Source organism: Puma concolor, chromosome C1 (genome assembly GCF_028749965.1).
Source record: "Puma concolor isolate L17-30 chromosome C1, mPumCon1.1.hap2, whole genome shotgun sequence".
NCBI classification, from domain to species: domain Eukaryota; kingdom Metazoa; phylum Chordata; class Mammalia; order Carnivora; family Felidae; genus Puma; species Puma concolor.
The window spans coordinates 14,316,556-14,335,521 of NC_141674.1; the positions used below are offsets into that span (position 1 = coordinate 14,316,556).

The window sequence follows — 18,966 nt, forward strand, 5'->3', positions numbered from 1 at the left end:
ATAACAGCATATATGGGAGGAATTGGAATCTACTGTGTTTACATCAAGTTTCTTTATCCAACTTAAAGCTGCATTAGAATGCTTAGGGTAATTTATAATTATTGTAACACTCTGACATAATTGTTGACAGATTGGTAGACTTACTTTGACACATGTTTACCAGTTGGAACAAGTGTTTCTGATTGTCAGAACCTGCGCATGTAAACCACTCAATTTCTGTTTGCTGGATTTTAAATGATTACCCGAAGCAAATGATTTAAGCAACATAATTCACCTTTTACTAGGAAGCTTTCCTGAGAAAGCTGCTACTTTCTTGGCATCATCTCAAATGATTAAATTGAAATCCATTAGTTGTAGGGTTTTTTTTTTTTTTTTAACCATTTTAGCATAGGCCTAACTGTGACAAACCCTGAACTCACGAGTTTATAAATATCCCACTCTCATTAGAAGCAAAACGGTATGTTACTGCACTGATCATATATCTCCTTGACATTAGACTATATGCTACCAATCTTAGAAATTCCCAGAAAAGATTGGCTGTGACTGTTGAAAAACCACAACTTACTTTTCTCCTTGTTCCTGCTGCAACTTGAAATTCAGTTTAGCTCATAACTTCTATTTCAGAAGACTTTTTTTTCCTTAGTTTATGAAAACTGAATTCTTGGTTTCTTTATGTATGCAAGTCCAGTGATTTGGGGAGGCTTACTTGTGGGGCTTTGTAGAATAATGATGCCTTTACGAAAGAGTGTAGGCCGCTACTGGAATATAAGGTCAGCTGGGTGCTGTTGCCTAGCCTTAGAGTCTTGGGCACCTTATTAGAGCCGGATTTGAATAGCAGAGAAAACGTTGGTTTCTTACAGAAGGCCCTGAAATTCAGGTGAATCCTTCCAACACCTTTTGCAAATGTTCATTTGGGACATTCCCCATTTGCACCAACAATACCTTCATTGCAAAACCGTTGGTATATTTTTCAAATATTTGAGCCCCTCTTCTGTCTCTGTTTGCCTTTGCCCGTGACTGTGTCTTTCCTTAAGGATCTTTTATCCATGAATCATCACGGAGTGTGGTCACTCCCGCTGCTCAGAAGTTCCTGACCCCTGACCAGAGTCCCGCTTTCACCTGCCCTGCTCACCTCGAATATCGTCCCTTTCAGTTCTGCCTCCCAGGGGATGCAGGGAAGGCAGAGGTGGGGCTGTTGAGGAGAGACCAGAGTATGCAAGGTAACATTTTTCAGTCTGATGGACGGAGGAGAGTCGGCGGTCTGGACTTGTCTCCCCCCTGGGCTGCTGTTACAGCTCTGTCCTCGTGGTTTTCCCATCTCTGATGGAGGCTTCTTCACCTCTGTCCCCGTTGTCGCCAGAGAGGGCCGTTGTCAACTGCACATCAGATACATTGTTCCTGCTTAATTCCCTCTCTTGCTTCCCTGCTGCTTATGACAGAGGCCGGGGTCCTTAGTGCGGCACGAAAGATTCTGGCTCCATCTACCTCACACTGGATAATTTGGTAGCAAGGAGCTCCTCGCAGCCCTTTTCCCTTGCCCCTTCTCTAGTCCCCACAGTGGCTGGGGTATCTGTGCACCCTGCTTCTGTCACAGTACCTTGCATTTTGAGTTTGTTTTTTTCCTTAAAGACAAAGATGACTTTTTTTTTTTAAGTTTATTTATTTTAATGTTTATTTTTGGGAGAGAGAGAGAGAGAGAGAGAGAAAGATCGTGAGCAGGGAAGGGCAGAGAGAAGGAGACACAGAATCTGAGGCAGGCTCCAGGCTCTGAGCTGTCAGCACAGAGCCCGACGCGGGGCTTGACCCCATGAACCACGAGATCATGACCTGAGCCAACATCAAGAGTCAGACGCTTAAGTGACTGAGCCACGCAGGCACCCTGCACTTTGAGTTTCTAATTATCAGTTGGCTCTAACTTTGGACGATAATCTTGCTGGGTACAGGGCCTGGCATAGCACCTGGCACACAGTAGGGGCTCAGTTTGTGTGATTACGGTAACGCGCATGCATAGTGTTGGCCAGGGTGAATTTGGGAAGGTATTTCGTTTACTTTGGGGAGTCAAAATTATTGTAATAGCTTTGTGTATCTGTGAGGGGGCGATCAAGGACGTGTCCTTGGGAGTCAGGCTGCCTGGTTCAAATCCCAGATGTGTGACCTGGGACAAGCTACTTAACCTTTCTTTGTCTCAGTTTCTTGGTCACTAAGACGGGGCTGATAAAAGAAGTTTGCTGTGAGGATTAGATGAGGTCATTGAACCCCGAAGAGTAAGTGCTTAGTGAATGCCTTTCACTCATGTCGTGTGGTGTTCCTGAAAATGTTGTACATGTTGCGTTTTTACAGCTCAGTTATATTTTAGATTAAGGGAATTTGGTATTGGGGCGCCCGGGTGGCTCAGTTGGTTAAATGTCCGACTCCTGATTTTGGCTCAGGTCATGATCTCACGGTTCCTGAGTTTGAGCCCCGCATTGGGTCCTGTGCTGGCAGTGTGGAGCCTGCTTGGGATTCTCTCTCTCTCCCTCTCCCTGCTCCTGCCCTGCTTGTGCTGTCTCTGTCTCTCTCAAAATAACTAAATAAACTTAAAAAAAGGGGGGGGGATGGAATTTGGTATTAAAAGGTTATTTGATGGGGGCACATGGATGGCTCGGTTGGTTAAGCCTCCGAATCTTAGTTTTGGCTGAGGTCATGACGTCATGGTCCTTGGGGCCGAGCCCTGCGTCGGGCTCTGCACTGAGAGCACAGAGCCTGCTTGGGATATTGTCTCTCCCTCTCTCTGCCCCTTCCCCACACATGCTCCCTTCCTCTCTCTCAAAAATAAACATTTAAAAATCAAAAAAAAGGGGCGCCTGGGTGGCGCAGTCGGTTAAGCGTCCGACTTCAGCCAGGTCACGATCTCGCGGTCCGTGAGTTCGAGCCCCACGTCGGGCTCTGGGCTGATGGCTCAGAGCCTGGAGCCTGTTTCCGATTCTGTGTCTCCCTCTCTCTCTGCCCCTCCCCCGTTCATGCTCTGTCTCTCTCTGTCCCAAAAATAAATAAGCGTTGAAAAAAAAAAAAAAAAATTTAAAAAAAAAAATTTAAAAAAAAATCAAAAAAAAAAAAAAAAAAGGTTACTTGATGAATGTTATAAATAGCACCAGTGTTTTTCTAGTTATCCAGGTAGAAGTTCTCAGCATTTTCTTTGACAGCCTTTCCACTTTGCAGCCCCCAAACTCCAGATCCGCATACACACACTTAATCGGTCCTTAAGTCCTGTAAAGTCTGCCAGCAAAATGTCTCTTCCTTTCCAAGTGCTCCTGCACACCTTAGTTAGATGAATCTTACTAAAGCACGGCCTCAGTCACATTACGTCTCTTAAGAAACTGTCTGCTGAATTAAGAGCTGTCATGTTTTGGTGCCTTCAGAATGTGCCCTATTCCTTCCTAGCCAGTATTCTCATTCATGTTTAACCTGTCTTTGCCTCAAGTCCATATAACCTTGTAACTGAAATAGAAGCACTGGGTAACAGTTCCCACTTTGCAAAGAATAAACACTATGTGTTGGAGTGATGTACTCCAGAGGTAAATAAACGTATCCCCTGTGTCTTCTGCTCAGTAAATGCTGGTGACTGTAGATGAAATAAATGTGTAAGGAAAAGGAGTTAATGGTTCTTGTTGCTCCATGGAATTTTTCCTTTGAGTCAGGAGTCGGTGACGACAAACATAATGGCTATAACAACGTACGTGTCGGGTATCCTGAATCCCCGGTTCTTCCATTTCCTTTCCCAAAGAGGAGAATCCAGTTGCTGATACTGATGGGGATGGGCAAGAGGGATTGGGGGTGTTGGGAGGGGAGGGACTCACCAGAAAATTCCCTTTTGAGCAGTTGGGATGAATTTGGATTCATTTTATCAGCCCTCAGCCCCGTTTGGATTCATTTGATCTCTAGCCTGTGCACAAAGGGAAATACTTCCCGGCTTGAATTGTTGACTCTTTGTCATTGATTCTAAGTGATTTCAGGTTTTTGTTACCACTCCTGAAAAGTCAGACATCTGTGGTTTCTGTTCTTTCTTGAAGGACCAAAGAGTAGCACAGTCATAAATTACCCGCCAAGAGCCAGAAACACATAGTTCTTGTATGTAGTGATAGGCCAGGTGCCCTGCTCTTCTGCTTACCCAAAGGAAGGAGCCACGTGTGTAGGAAGGAGCCGTGACTTTGGAGTCCGACAGCCTGGGTTTGAACTCTCCTTTTTTAGTTGTGTGTACTTGGGTAAGTCGGTTCCACTGAACTGTTTCCTCTTCTGGACGATGGGACCATAATACACCTTAGAAGGTGCCTCTGTGGGTCAAATGAAATAATATCTAGAAACATAATACAGTGCCTGGCACTCTGTAAGTGTTAGTACCTCCAAAGCACTCACCCCCAAAAAGATGTAATGCATTGCATTCTTTATTGTGTTTCTTGCAACGTAGTGATTCTGCATTTTTTCCAGTCTCTCTTAAATAAAGTCTTTGGAGCTTTTCCTCATTTTCCTACATGCTATGCCCACATGTGAATTTATTAACTAGTTATATGTCAGCAAAATGTGTGCCAAACCTGTTTCTTCTTCTGTGCCTTCTTGGAAAGTTGTATGACTGTCAGAATTCTGAAGTTGGATCGTGTGCTACATACACACATTCATTTAAAAGGACCCTTTTAGTGAGTTTGGCTTCTCTGGAAGCAGAGCACATCAGTAATGACTTCCACATTTACCTTCCCTATCTTGACTTCTTTCTGCTGACTGGTTTGCTTGTTCTGATCAGAATCCCGGGAATTGAGGTCTACCCGAGAAAGTCCTACAGATGTTCCTTCCAGCCCCTGTCTAATCTGGAGAGCCACAGGGAGGTGGAGGTCTTGTCGGATAGCCACCTTCTTCCTCTGTTTCCCACATACCCTACAGCGACGTTGACTTTTGAGAAGCTGATTAACACACACTGACTTTACCATCCCTGGGTCTTTGCAAAGCCCGGCACACTTTCTTGGTTAATTCACATGACTTGGCATTTACACGTGGACACCTGGGACAGTCCGTCTTTGGCTCAAAGCATTAAGTGACACAGTTTGGAGCTGACTTAAAACTGTTTATTTATTTATTTTTTTCCTCATAAATTGGGCCCTGAGCATCTTTCATAAATCAGGAATGTTTCTTGGAAATGTAATTCTCACTAAACTCAGTCCCAAGGGTGCTTCTCTATAAAAGCACATTCTTGTTTGTTCTGTCATAACAAATGCATTTGATGATTGTAATAGCATTGATAGAAACATGATTGAACAGGAAAGCATGTCCATTATAAACAGATCAGTTTGATATTAATCCAGGTTCAAAGCATAAATACAGCTTTATGAAACACAAGATAGCTCTAGGAAAATCTTTATTATATTTGAAGCAAAATGTTCTAGTTAACAATGAGTCTGAAGGAATCCCCTTTATTTATTTATTTATTTATTTATTTATTTGTTATTTATTTATAATGTTTATTTCTTTTTGAGAGAGAGAAAGAGACAGAACTCGAGAGGGGAAGGGCCAGAGAGAGAGGGAGACACAGAATCCAAAGCAGGCTCCAAGCTGTCAGCACAGAGCCCGACACGGGGCTTGAACCCACGAACTGCAAGATCGTGACCTGAGCCGATGTTGGATGCTCAATCAGCTGAGCCACCCAGGCGCCCCAGAATCCCCTATTTTTAGAAAATGTATGTCACGACCTGATATGTTCCTATACAAAATTGCTGATGCAATTTTGCAACTCCCACTCAGAGTTGGGAGAAAGGTTGTGACTTTCAGCTGTGACTCACCCACAGTGTGGTCTGTAGTCAAGCCAGTGGACTGTATTTTAATAGAGGATGAACTATTAAGTGACACTTTGGACCTGTTTTGAGTTCCATTAGAGAAGTAACAGAACTTACCACTTACTGAATTCGAATTCGGTCCCAGACACTGCCAGATATGTTGTATTTTCCTGATACTGCAACTCAGTGAGGTTGTTTTTTCTCGATAGCCGAGTGGGGCGAGGCCAGGCGACGTTAGATGATTGAGCTGACGTCAGAGAGCTAGCTGGGGAGCAGTGGTTGACTCAGGCCCGCCTCGTGATGGCACTGGTCCTCTTGCCACGCCACTTAGCAGGAGACGAAAGCCCTCCTTGTTCTAGAGCCTTTATCTTTTCTTTCAGACATTTAAGAACAGAGTTGCTTGGCACATGGCTTCTAGGGATCTTAAAAACTCGTGTGCAATTCCTGAAGCTTCTCATATTCACAGACTGCCAGTTGCAATGGTACTGAAGTTTTTGCTCATACATTTTGATAGAAGTTATAGAAATTAAAATGGAGATGCTTTGCAGTTTCGCTTAATTTTTAGGTACAGGTCAAATGTTAGTATTGATAACCATACATTAGGCTGATGAATTTAGGAGCTTCATTCAAAGTGTTAAATGTCAGGCGCCTGGGTGACTCAGTCGGTTGAGCATCCAACTTCGGCTCAGGTCAGGATCTCGCAGTTTGTGAGTTCGAGTCCCGCGTTGGGCTCTGTGCTGACAGCTCAGAGCCTGGAGCCTGCTTCGGATTCTGTGTCTCCCTCTCTCTGCCCCTTCCCTGCTCATGCTGTGTCTCTCTCTGTCTCTCATAAATGAAAAAATGTTAAAAAATTTAAAAAAAAAAAGTTTTAAATGTGAGGCACCTGGGTGGCTCAGTCCATGAAGCGTCCGACCTTGGCTCAGGTCACAATCTCAGCGTTTGTGGGTTCGAGTTCTGCGTGAGGCTCTGTGCTGACAGCTCAGAGCCTGGAGCCTGCTTCAGATTCATTGATTCTCTCTCCCCCCCCCCCCCCCGCCCATCCCCCGCTCATGCTCTGTTTCTCTTTCTCTCTTTCAAAAATAAAGATTTAAAAAAAATAAAGTGTTAAATGTAAGTCCACTTATCCTGATGAGCACTGAGTAATGTATAGAATTGTTGAATCACTGTATCGTACACCCAAAACTTCTATAACACTGTATATGTATATGTTACACTGTATATGTATATGTTAGCTATACTGGAATTAAAATTAAAAACTTACAAAAGTGAAAAAAAGTCAGAAGAATAAATAAAAATGTTAAATGTAAGCCAGAGTGAGATCTTAGTTATCATATGTTAAGTTATTGATAGATAAAATGGGTCCCTGGTCTTTTTTGCCCCCCTGTGATCTTTCATAGAAACGCTTCGTAAGTGAATTTGTTTTTGTGTGACTCCAGACAACGAGCTATTCCTCCTTAACTGCAAAGTCCGTTGGCAATTGCAACTTTTACCGGGTTGATTCCGCAGGAGCAGGCATTGCCCCAGTTTGTTCTGTTTAGGGGCTGACATCCAGAGTACATTTCTATCCCCAGACTGCAATGAGATTATGTAGCCTGCTTGTTAATTCTTGCTGATTATGTTTGCTTCTTCATTATTGGCAGTGAAGTAAAGCTTCATGATACGTGGCATGGTGAGAACAAAGATTTTTCTAAATAAAGTTGAAACCAGAAATTGTCTGTATGTCACAGTAATGGCCATCAACATATATTGATTTTCTCCCCTTTATGACACAAAATGTGGCTTAAGGCATACGCAGGTGTACTGCGATTGGTTGTTGTTCTTTTAAATTTGTTACCAAATCTGCTTGGGCATAAGATAGGGCAGTATTTTATATGTCATTAGTGGGAGCGAGTTCCTTGTTTCGTTATTAAGATAGTATCAGATGAACTATTCAGGGATTGCTCCTTCCTAAAAATTTGGGTTTATCTACTAGCCGGTTTTATGATGTCCTTTTGGGCACTGAGCATGCATTGAAGTGCAGAGTTAGATTGATTTGGAGTAATTTCTTTTTGAAAGAATTTGTGCCAATTCTTTTTCCTCTCCAAAAGAAATGGTTTCGGAGTACGGGCTCCTTGCCTAATGTCAATTCCATAAGCCTTCTCGTGTGTGTGTGTGTGTGTGTGTGTGTGTGTGTGTGTGTGTGTGTGTGTTTCCTTGCCCCCCTCCTTCCCCTCTTAACTGGACTTTGCCATGAAGAAGATGTGTACCTATAATCAGGCATTTCTTTAGGTTTATTTGTCATTCCAGACAGCATTGACCAAACGAACAGGCTTGAGTGGGGGGAAGGCAGTTATATAAACCTTATTCATAGTTAAATATTTGCTTCCAGGGAAGGTGAAAAATGCTTTGTACTTTTTCCTTTGGCTTTTTTCCTCTAAGAGAGCTTGTCGTGCAACAACACAAAAAAGTGGCCAAAGGCGGAGAAAACTCTTCTCTTTTCTATGTTGGTTTGTTTTTATTGTAAGACAAACCTTTCATGTTTTATTGTTATGAACTTTAACGTGGCCTCGAGGTGCCGATCTTTAGTGGAAACAGCTGCAGAGTTGGTGTCCCCGGATCAGGTGGGACTTTCTTTGAAGCAACATGTTGCTTTTAAAAGAAATCCAGCATGTGAGAACTTGAGCCTGTGAAACTCATCAGCGGCTGCACCGTTGCTAATCTCTCAAATAACCGAGATAGCTAAGTTTAAGTAAAACACTGGCATTGAAAAATCAGTTTCTGTGTTATTTTTTTTTTTTTTTCTGGAGAGAACAGTCTTATTATTTTGTGTCTTAAAAATATAGAAACGGAGGAAAAAAACCACTCTTAAGAATTGAAGGTGTAGCAGCCCAGTATCAGGCCATAGAGCACCCTCCGTCTTTTGGTCAGTCTGAACTGTGATTTTGATCTCCTGCTTGCAGGTGGATGCCTTTGCTGGGAGCAGAACTGGGTGACTGGACATATACCTGCACTCAAACGTGTCAAGATTTCCTGTTCTGTATGGGTTGATGTTGAAACGTTTCTCATCTCTGATGAGCGATGCTGGTAGCAGTGGGTTACCATCATTCTTGGTCTACTACTTGGAAAAGTTGAGCATCAGAGAGCTTTCTTTCCTTGGGGAAAAATAGGAGAGACAGGCATGGAGTCAGAGGGACAAGAAAAATGCTGGAATATTTTCCTTTTGGGCTTTTGATTTGTTTGCCAGAAAGTTGCCTTCCAGATGGAGAAGACCGAAAGCTCTGATTGTAAGCCATTATGTTTTTACTGGCCTACCTCCCCATCCCATTGCCCGGTTTGAAATCTGTAAGCCAGTCCAAATCCTTTACCTCATTTTCTAGTACCAATTTACTGTCTTACTCATCTTCCAGCTGCAAGGGGGTGAGGCAAGTTGCTTTGAAATTGAACCCTGTGCCATTTTATAAACCAGGCAACAGCATTTTCTTGCCAAGGAGCATCAATCGCGATCGCTCCCGTTCCCTGAAGCTCGTGAAGCTCATCCACCAGGTAGACTTGTGTCTGTGACATGTGTGACAGGATTAGTCCGGGAATGAATCTGAACAAGCCCTTGTGGCCTTGTGTAGACTTGTTACTACCCTGGTTGCCTAGCGTTCTGGGCTGTTGTGTGGGAAGCGCAGTTTACTTTTTGGCTGTATCTTACTCGACTGGCCGTGTAGACATGTCGACACTCCCAGTTTTCCCCTGGGAGGTAGTGATTGTTTAGGGTTTAAACCGCAGGGGACTCCCGTGTCAAGGCACGGTGGGTACGGTGGCTTTGGAGTCGGGCAGACTCGGACCCAGGTCATTACTCTGCCGCTAACCGGTATCCTTGAGCAAGTTATTTCCCGCATCTGAAAAATGGGGCCTAATACCGTATCAAGTTGATGTTTGGTTAAAAGAGAATTTAGGGGCAGTGGCGAGAGAATGTTGGGTACGTGTGGGCCATCCGAAAATGTTAGTTCCTTTTCCTCAAATGATGTCAACTTTGAACAGGTTAACTATTGTGGTCTGTAAGCTCACTAGTTCTCCACCATTTTATTAAATCATATGGAAATTGGGGTGACATGGGTGATTTTCAGACACTGCATTTTATTTTTAATTTAGAGAGGGAGAGAGAGTGCAAGTAGGGCAGAGGGGGGAGGGAGGGAGAGAGAGAGAGAGAGAGAGAGAGAGAGAGACAGAGAGAGAATGCTAAGCAGGCTCCACTCTCAGTGCACAGCCCTACGCAGGGCTCGGTCCCACAACCCTGGGATCATGACCTGAAATCCAAGAGTTGGATGTTCAACCAACTGGCCACCCAGGCACCCTGTAGATACTGCTTCTAATTTATCTTTTAAAATTGTTAGTATTTTTTTTATTTTATTTTTATTAAAAAAAATTTTTTTTTTTTAATTTTTTTTCAACGTTTATTTATTTTTGGGACAGAGAGAGACAGAGCATGAACGGGGGAGGGGCAGAGAGAGAGGGAGACACAGAATCGGAAGCAGGCTCCAGGCTCTGAGCCATCAGACCAGAGCCCGACGCAGGGCTCGAACTCACGGACCGCGAGATCGTGACCTGGCTGAAGTCGGACGCTTAACCGACTGCGCCACCCAGGCGCCCCTAAAAAAATTTTTTTAATGTTTATTTTTGATAAAGACAGAGCATGAGTGGGAGAGGAGTAGAGAGAGGGGGAGACACAGAATCCAAAGCAGGCTCCAGGCTCTGAGCTGTGAGCACAGAGCCCAACATGGGGCTCAAACCCACAACCCATGAGATCATGACCTGAGCCACCCAGGCACCCCTGTATTTTTATTTATTTTTTAATGTTTATTTATATTTGTGAGAGAGAACACGAGCAGGGTAGTGGCAGAGAGAGGGAGAGAATCCCAAGCAGGCTCCGCGCTGTCAGCACAGAGCCAGATGTGGGGCTCCATCTCATGAACCACAAGATCATGACCTGAGCTGAACCAAGAGTCAGACACTCGACCGGCTGAGCCACCCAGGTGCCCCAAGATACTGCTTTTTAAAGTTGAGCACCGAACCTAACGCAGGGTCTGTTGGACAGGGCAAAGTAATGATTTTTAATTAAAATTCCTATCTGTGTAGGATTTAGTCATGAGAAAGAAAGGGACACCGTGGCCACATATATGTGGCAGGGGAGAATTACCAGAAATCATTCCGAGTAAGTAGCATAAGCACTTTCTTCAGGCCACTATCAGCTGGGTGGCTGCTTGGGTGGATGAAAAATTATGTGAAGGAGGTTGCTTGTGCTGAAGTTCTGGGTTTGGAGCAGAGAGGTCAGGCTGGTCGACCGAGGAGTACTCTGAGTGTTTCCACTGCAGTAGCCTCAAGTCATGATTAGAGAAGAAGCTCTTGGAGTTCCCACAGCACAAACTGGAAAACTGTGAAGGCAAAGTGAGGCACGGGGGGCTTTTTTGTGGTGCTTAACTGTAAAGAGGTTGGTTGGGGGCGCACTTTGACCCTGGAGTAGACACTCCATCAAGAGCATCAGAATACTTTTGAAAGGTCTGAAAACAATTGGCAAGTCTGAAAAAATTCAAAATCAGAGTTTGGTTCTCTTCCTTGGTGTGTGTAACTTTTCTGATAATGGCAAAATGAGTTTACCTCAAAGTCTGGGATGTGTATCACTGCAGTACAGGAGGTGATTTTTTGCCCCTAAAACGGTACCACATTTTAGGTAAAACATTTCTTTTAAAGGTTCTACGTTCAGGGGCGCCTGGGTGGCGCAGTCGGTTAAGCGTCCGACTTCAGCCAGGTCACGATCTCGCGGTCCGTGAGTTCGAGCCCCGCGTCGGGCTCTGGGCTGATGGCTCAGAGCCTGGAGCCTGTTTCCGATTCTGTGTCTCCCTCTCTCTCTGCCCCTCCCCGGTCATGCTCTGTCTCTCTCTGTCCCAAAAATAAATAAACGTTGAAAAAAAAAAAAAAAAAGGTTCTACATTCATTTTAACATATCTTACGAAAACGATATAGCTAGCATTCAAAGCTATGATTATACCAATGCTATTATTTATTATTGAAGTTCAAGCCATATTTACTTAATTCAATTGTGCACTGATTTTCTTATCTTTTTTTTTTTTTTTTTTTGTAAAGAAAACGATTGGGGCCCCTGGGTGGGTCAGTCAGTTGAGTGTCTGACTTCGGCTCAGGTCATGATCTCGCGGTTTGTGAGTTCGAGCCCCACATCGGGCTCTGTGCTGACAGCTTGGAGCCTGGAGCCTGCTTCAGATTCTGTGTCTCCCTCTCTGTCTGCCCCTCCTTTGCTCATGCTCTGTCTCTCTCTGTCTCAAAAATAAATAAAAACATTTAAAAAAATTTTTAAAAAGTTAGAAATGAGAAGATCAGCTCTGTACCAAGTTTTTTTTTTTTTTTTTTTTTTGGTACTATGTTTTATAGATGTTCACATTTATGAAAGGTTCATTTTATTTTTGTCACATTACTATTATGAGATTGAACATGTTTTTCCTCCCTCTTTGTAGGTACTGGTTTTGGATTAGGACTGGTTTTCTCACTTACCTTCTTTAAAAGTAAGTGTGACTTTTACTGCCTTTTCAACATAATGTCCTAGTGTGTGCATACACATAGCAGGGATGCTTCTGGAGGGCACATCCACATGGTTGCCAAGCATACACTTACGGGTTTAGGGAGGCCTCTGTCAAATATGCTAGACAAAGAATGTGGACTCAAAAGAGGTCAGGATGGGCTGGGCATCTCTAGACTTTCCCCTGGGCATTGAGTCAGGGTGCCTGATATCTTAAATATGATATCATTTGAAAAGCCTCTACTTTCTGCCAGTGAGTCATTTGGCCAAATCTGCACGCTCAAATATTTCAAATTAATTATACTTTTTTTCTCAAGGAGGTTGAAAATGAGAGTCCCAACTGGTAAGAAAAACAAGTGGGCCAGAAATACACATGCCTTTTAACCAGAAACGCTTTCGTTCTGTGTAAGAACTTCTGATGTTGGTATATTGAACAGAAGCCAGAGGGGTCACTTTGACCCCTTTTCCATGAAGAACTTGAGCGGGGGGATACATTACTAGAGAATCACAATTAATACCTGGTGCTGATATAAAAGAATCATTTACAGTCTTGGCTTAAGTAAGCCTCACAACTTCCTGTCCTCAAAATTCAGTTGGTTCAGTTTAAAATTCAAGCACCTTACCGGAGGGTGGTATTATTTCTGATAAGGTTAAGAAATGAGTTAAAATGAGCAAATGATTAGAACTGATGTATGTTAACTAACTGGAATTTAAATAAAAGTTTGGGGGGAAAAAAAAGAACTGATACAGAAAAGTTAAAATGTTCGACTGTTGTCTACTGTTTTCCGTGTTGTACCACTCATGAAGACCTCAAACCTAGCAGCATAGATACCAGGTAATTATTTGCTAAATTAATAGGTTCACTAAAGGACTCCCTTTCCTGGTTTTTGGCCATTGATTAAACATCGATAGAAATGAATGGCATGTTGTAGGTATCAGTAGGAGGTAATGCTGAATATTTATGGAACCCTAAGCAATGTATTTAAGTCAGACAAAAAACTTTATCTTCTCTTAATCGTTCTCTATTGGGATTTTCCTTTTTTCTGCTCACTAGGAAGAATGTGGCCCTTAGCCTTTGGTTCTGGCATGGGATTGGGAATGGCCTACTCCAACTGTCAGCATGATTTCCAGGCTCCATACCTTCTACATGGAAAATACGTCAAAGTACGTACAGAATTGATATTTCTCTTTCTTTTAAAAGACAAAGAGTTTCTCCTGAGTCTCTGAAGAATTCTTTGGAGCACATATACTTAATAGACTGTGCGTGTCACCGAGCTCCTGATTGCTCTTTGGCGTCTCGTGGTGTTGACCCCGCTTGGGTGCCTAAAGTCTCTCCTTCCACTGTCCCTCGAGATGCACATGTACGTTCACACATAGACTCTCTTGCTAGCAAGTGCAGCTGAAGAACCTGCCTGGAAATGTATCGTCACGGTAAAGTGGACTTGTCTTCACTACCTGCCAGTGGCGCTCACGTGTGACATCGTGGAGTGCCCCGTCCACATCTCACACACGCTCGGGCGAAACCCAGCAGCTGGGACTCAGCCACGACTCTGCTTTTTATTGAGGAGGGGAGGTTCTTGACCGTAATAAGTCCCAGTGATTCTGCCAACATCCTTGTCTACAGACATTTTTACTAATGCGGACACGATGAAAAACTGTAACGTGCCTTGAGAGGGAAGAAAGTAGCACATTTCCTAAGGGTCTCGTGTGTCGCAGCCCTCCCGTCGCCTTACCGTGCTTACCACGGGGTTTAGGGGAAAGGATCTCGGGAGGCCGGGTGCTCAGGGACGCGGGTGTATCTAGTCATGTATCCCCAGGGCCCAGAACGAAGTAGACGCTCAGACAGAAGTGAAACGAAGGAGTGAAGGAGTGACATACACTGTGTAACCCATTAGACGTGTTCGTGGCCCCAGGCTTCCTAAGGCAGAGTTTTTGCAGCAGCACCAGCTGCAGTGAAGAGTGTCCCGTTGCCTGGATGTGTAGAATCGTCTTCCTGGGTCACCGTGAGCTAGAGTCAGTTGATTTGGGCAGCCTTGGGGTGAGGGGGCGGGGAGAGCCCAGAAGCCAGGACACCCAGGCGTGGGTCCTGGGCCACCACCCACTTGCTTCCTGTGTGATCTTGAGTTTTTGCTTCTGAGATTCTGTCTTCCGTCCATAAGAACAGGGTGGTAATTTCTACCCACAGGGTTGCTGTTAGAATTCAGCGTGAACGTGTTTGTAAGCCGTGAGGTGCTGTAGAAGGAGGCACGTTGGTGGGAATAGTTGAGGCCGACCAAGGAAGGGTGATTGGTTGGCTTAGCCGTTGTTCCACCCTGATAACAAGTAGAGCAGAAAATGTGGTGCAATGGAGTGTCCCAGTTCTGGTCAAAAGCTGTAGCCGCAAGGGTCACCGAATCCCAGATGACCGTACCCGCCACAGCTCGGTAGCCTCTCTCTTAGAACCTGCCCAGACCGTCAGCTGCCTGCCCGAGCGACCCGTGTGCGCATGCTCACCGAGAGAGTCAGGAGCCGGGGAGCCTGGCTGCCCTGTCGCCTCCCTCCATGTTAGTGAGCCATCTCCGCAAAGCCAGGGTGAGGTAATCAGAGGGACAGCGCAAGGAGAGGCACAGCTGCATGGCACCCAGGCTGACGACGGGCAGTTTCCACTGCTCCCTGACCCTTCGCTTTCTTGGCACTCGGGCCGGATTTGGGAGAAGAGAACAGAAAGGAACGGGAGACGAGCTTCAGGGCTTTTAATTGTTTAAAAGACTCTCTTTGTTCCGAACTGAGTTGTCATGGGTAATGGCTCAGGCGTGATTATATGCACATTATACATTTAATGGTGGGGAATTACCGTGGAAAATATTGTTCCGATTTTACAGCCTTGTGTGGATTGCTCCAGCACGGCCTTGTAACTTTATCTGAACTTGAGTCTGTGCCTCTCTGTGCTGTCATCCTCCTCTCTGAAGAGAGGAGCGCGGCGCGGGGCTGTTGCAGGGCAGTCACTCTATGGTGGTTGCCTGTCGGGTGCCTGCGCTGCCTTGTGGGCCCTCTTCGGTACCCCGCTTTCTGTGCTTTCTCTAGCCCGCCCTCCCAAGAGATTAGTGGGAGAGGTTTTACCGCCCCTCGCTGAGCAGATGAGAAAACACAGATCTTACTGGGGTTGAGAAACTGGCCAGAGATCCCCTCATTAGTAGGGCTGCTTGATTCCAGAGCCACGCTCTGTCCGCTCACCTGTGACGCACCCTTTGAGGAGTTGTAGCAACGGTTGTGCAGGGACCAACTAGGCAGACCTGTTCTTTCCCTCGCTCCTCCCTCAAAGATTAGGGAGCTGCTCTTAAGAGCCTGGGAGGGGTGTTTATGGTCCTCTTGTGAGACTGTTTTAATTTTTTTTTTTAACGTTTGTTTATTTTTGAGAGAGAGAGAGAGCACGAGCAGGGGAGGGGCAGAGAGAGAGGGAGACACAGATTCCAAGGCAGGCTCCAGGCTCTGAGCCGTCAGCCCAGAGCCCGACGCGGGGCTCGAACTCCCGAACCGTGAGATCGTGACCTGAGCCGGAGTCGGACACTTCACCCGCTGAGTCACCCAAGCGCCCCCTCGTGAGACTGTTTTAAAGCAAGCTGGGTGTTGAGGTTTGGGCCCGTTGGTCCCTTGGGTTAGAGATGGCTGTCAAAATGCTGTGTGCGCACTTCTAATCAGAGCGTCCCTCCTCTGCAGGGGCAGGAGCAGTGACTTCCACCTGAGAACATCCCAGTGGGAGGAAAAGAGAAATGCTGTCTACGCCTCAGGAATACTGAAGTGCCCTGGAGTCAGCTGACATTCTTCTGGAGCAGTGTTATCAGTAATGCTTTCAACTCCAGCACTGTTTATGTATTTGAAACCAAGTCTGTTTCTTGTTTTGCATTTTCTCTCTGGAAATTGCGAGGAGGTGGTCTTAAAAGAAATAAATTAAAAATAGGCGGCCCAGTGCATTGCCTGCGTTTCTTTGCCTCTGGTCTTTGAGCAGGAGGAGGACTGTATTTGGACTGCCAGCAGCTGTCGCCTTGGGTCCCAACCTCCCAGCCTTCCTGAAGCCACAGCCACCCTGCAGCCCGTCGTCCCCCCCGCCCCATCCCCCACCATGCGTAGTTTTCGGAACCACTTCTACCTCGTGTAATGGGTGCGCGGAGGTTGCTGCTGGGTTGTCTGCTGACGATGACAGACGTCTGGAGGAGCCTTGCCTTGCAGGAGCAGCTCTTTAAGATCTGTGTGTTGTCCTCACCAGGGGACCTGGCAGGGCACGTCTCAGTGTGCCCGGTGCACGAGGTCAGAGAGCTGGCTGTGTGCAAGGGTGTGGAAGCGGACCGCGTCGGTGGCTCACTCCATCAGCCACGGCCGATTCCCACAGCTTCGTGGAGCTGGACACAGTCCGGGCTTCAGCCCTGGGGGCTTTGTCCTGGGGGGCGGGGAGAACTCGTGGCCGGCCCACCTGGCTGGAAGGCCACGTTTGGGGTTGACTCCACACAGCAGCTGAAGTTTGAGGACGGAGGGGCCACTTCTAATGCCCCTCTGTGAGTTTATTCCTTTGGTTTCACCTGAACCAGGGAGGCTGGATGCAAAAGTAATACAGTAGCAATTTCTTCTGAAAATGTATGGAACCCAGAGGGAGCTCAGTCTCTCAGATCGCATTTCTCTCTTCAGGATAAAATTAAGATGGGCAGAGCTTGATCCCACCTGTGCCTTTACCCTGTACGTGCTGGCGGAGCATCCTGAGTGAGCCAGGTACTGCTCCAGGCAGCAGAGATAGACGAGAAAGTAAGACACAGGCCCCCCGCCCTCGAGGAGCTTAGAGTCCGCTGGCAACCAGACACGCAGACCCTCGACACGAAGCGGAGGAGTGCGGAAAAAGTGCAGGGAGAAGCCAGGAGAAGGAGCAACTGAGTCCCCTTTGGGTGGCCCAGGGGGCGAGGGAATACCGTGGACTCATACTTGACGTCGACGGGGACGTTCCAGACGGATGAGGAAGGGCGGGAAGGTGGCTTACGTGAAGGCTCGGAATCCCGCCGGGTATGGTAGCCAGGGGTGGGGGGGGGGGGGGGGGGTTGGGTAGTAGGGTAAGCAGGTACGTGGCGCCGGAGCGTTCAGGGCCCGGAGAGGTGTGGAGGGCGAGGCCCGGCGCTGGAGTGGAGCTAGCGTCTGACCCCCGTTCTGAAGCACCGATCAGACGGTTCCTGCAAGTGTTGTGATGAGTAGACTCGGGGTAGAAATACTCTCTCATTTAAACCTCCTTTCATCCTTCACCCCACGCCCCCTTTCCAGAAAGGTGTGCTGAGCTCTGGGCCAGACCGGGCAGCCGCAGCTCTCTGCCCTGCAAACTCTCCAGGCTCCTGTCCTCTCTGCGCTTTTTTGTTTATTTGATTCACTTAGAGCCCCAAGTGGGCCTGAGCCCAGGACCAAAGGTCATGGCCATGGCTTGCCTTAGCCTAGCCGTGCTGCTGTTTTGCATTCTGCCCCCTTCGTTCCATGATCAAGACAACCCGTGTCATTAAAAGAAAAATAACTTTGCAACCTGTTTCATCCCTTACGCTCGTCTTCTCCATATTTGCTTTAAAAGTTAATATTTCCGGGGCGCCTGGGTGACTCGGTTGAGCATCCAACGTCGGCTCGGGTCATGATCTCGCAGCTCATGAGTTCAGGCCCCGCGGTCAGGCTCTGTGCCAACAGCTCAGAGCCTGGAACCTGCTTCGGATTCTGTGTCTCTCTCTCTGCCCCTAACCCACTCGCATTCTGTCTCTGTCTCTCTCAAAAATAAATAAACATTAAAAAAAAAAAAAGTTAATACTTCCCTCCAATTTTTCCATCTCTATTCAGGCAGAGGGAAGAATAACAGGTCCCGTCCCGAAAAAGGAAAAAACAAAAAAAACAACAACAAAAACCCCAGGAAACACAACATGCCCTTTGATTCTCTAGATGCGTCAGAAGAACACGGAGTAGAAACGGACGGTGGAAGCTGGCTTCCCTGTCTCATTAGCTATTGGCTCGGACATTCCATTTGGAGGATCCGTCTGCTCAGCATCCCCGAAACGCCGCTTGTGTGTTTGAGAGTCTGGTGGGCTCTGGGAGGGAATGGTTCTGAGCAGAGGCTGGCCACAGGAAGCACTGGCTGTTTGCTTTCATCCCAGGGTACTTTGTATTCCTGCCGCGGAGCTCTTCGCGGACGCTGGCCCAAAGCACGGTGCTCCATCTTGTCCCCACTCCCTGCCCCCATCTCGGATCAACCTTCAGAAAGCTCCAGCTTGTTGGCAAAGGCACGCATTCTGTTTTACTTTAAGTTTCATTAGAAATTCAAGTCCTCCGGGGCTCTTTTCCCTTGTGGGGCTGTGAAACTTTGACTCTGCTCCTCGTCTGCCCTTCTGGAACCAAGTAGAAGGAAATTCATGGGTTTGGGGAGAGAGTGATGGGAACCCAGCTGGGCACAGGATGCTAGGATAAAGCTGTGGCGCCCCGAAAGTGGCCTGCTCTGCCAACATATATAAATTCATACAGTTTGAGCTTGACACTGTATAATTTGGCCCAGAACAATATGTATTTTGAACTCATTTAGGTGAATGACTTTGGCATTCCAAGTACCCACTGGGGGAGCCTTTATCAGGC

The 18,966-nt window shown here is 46.3% G+C and overlaps 1 protein-coding gene across 1 annotated transcript in view; it reads left to right on the forward strand.

The window, feature by feature from the left end:
- Positions 1–16,299, forward strand: part of MICOS10 (mitochondrial contact site and cristae organizing system subunit 10) — a 35,292-nt gene extending 18,993 nt beyond the window's left edge. Inside the window, exons 2-4 of the mRNA XM_025935152.2 lie at positions 12,293–12,340; positions 13,409–13,518; positions 16,051–16,299. Coding sequence (XP_025790937.1) covers positions 12,293–12,340; positions 13,409–13,518; positions 16,051–16,065 — 173 coding nt within the window. The 3' untranslated portion in view covers positions 16,066–16,299. The remainder of the gene's footprint in view (positions 1–12,292; positions 12,341–13,408; positions 13,519–16,050) is intronic.
- The last annotated feature ends 2,667 nt before the right edge of the window (positions 16,300–18,966 follow it).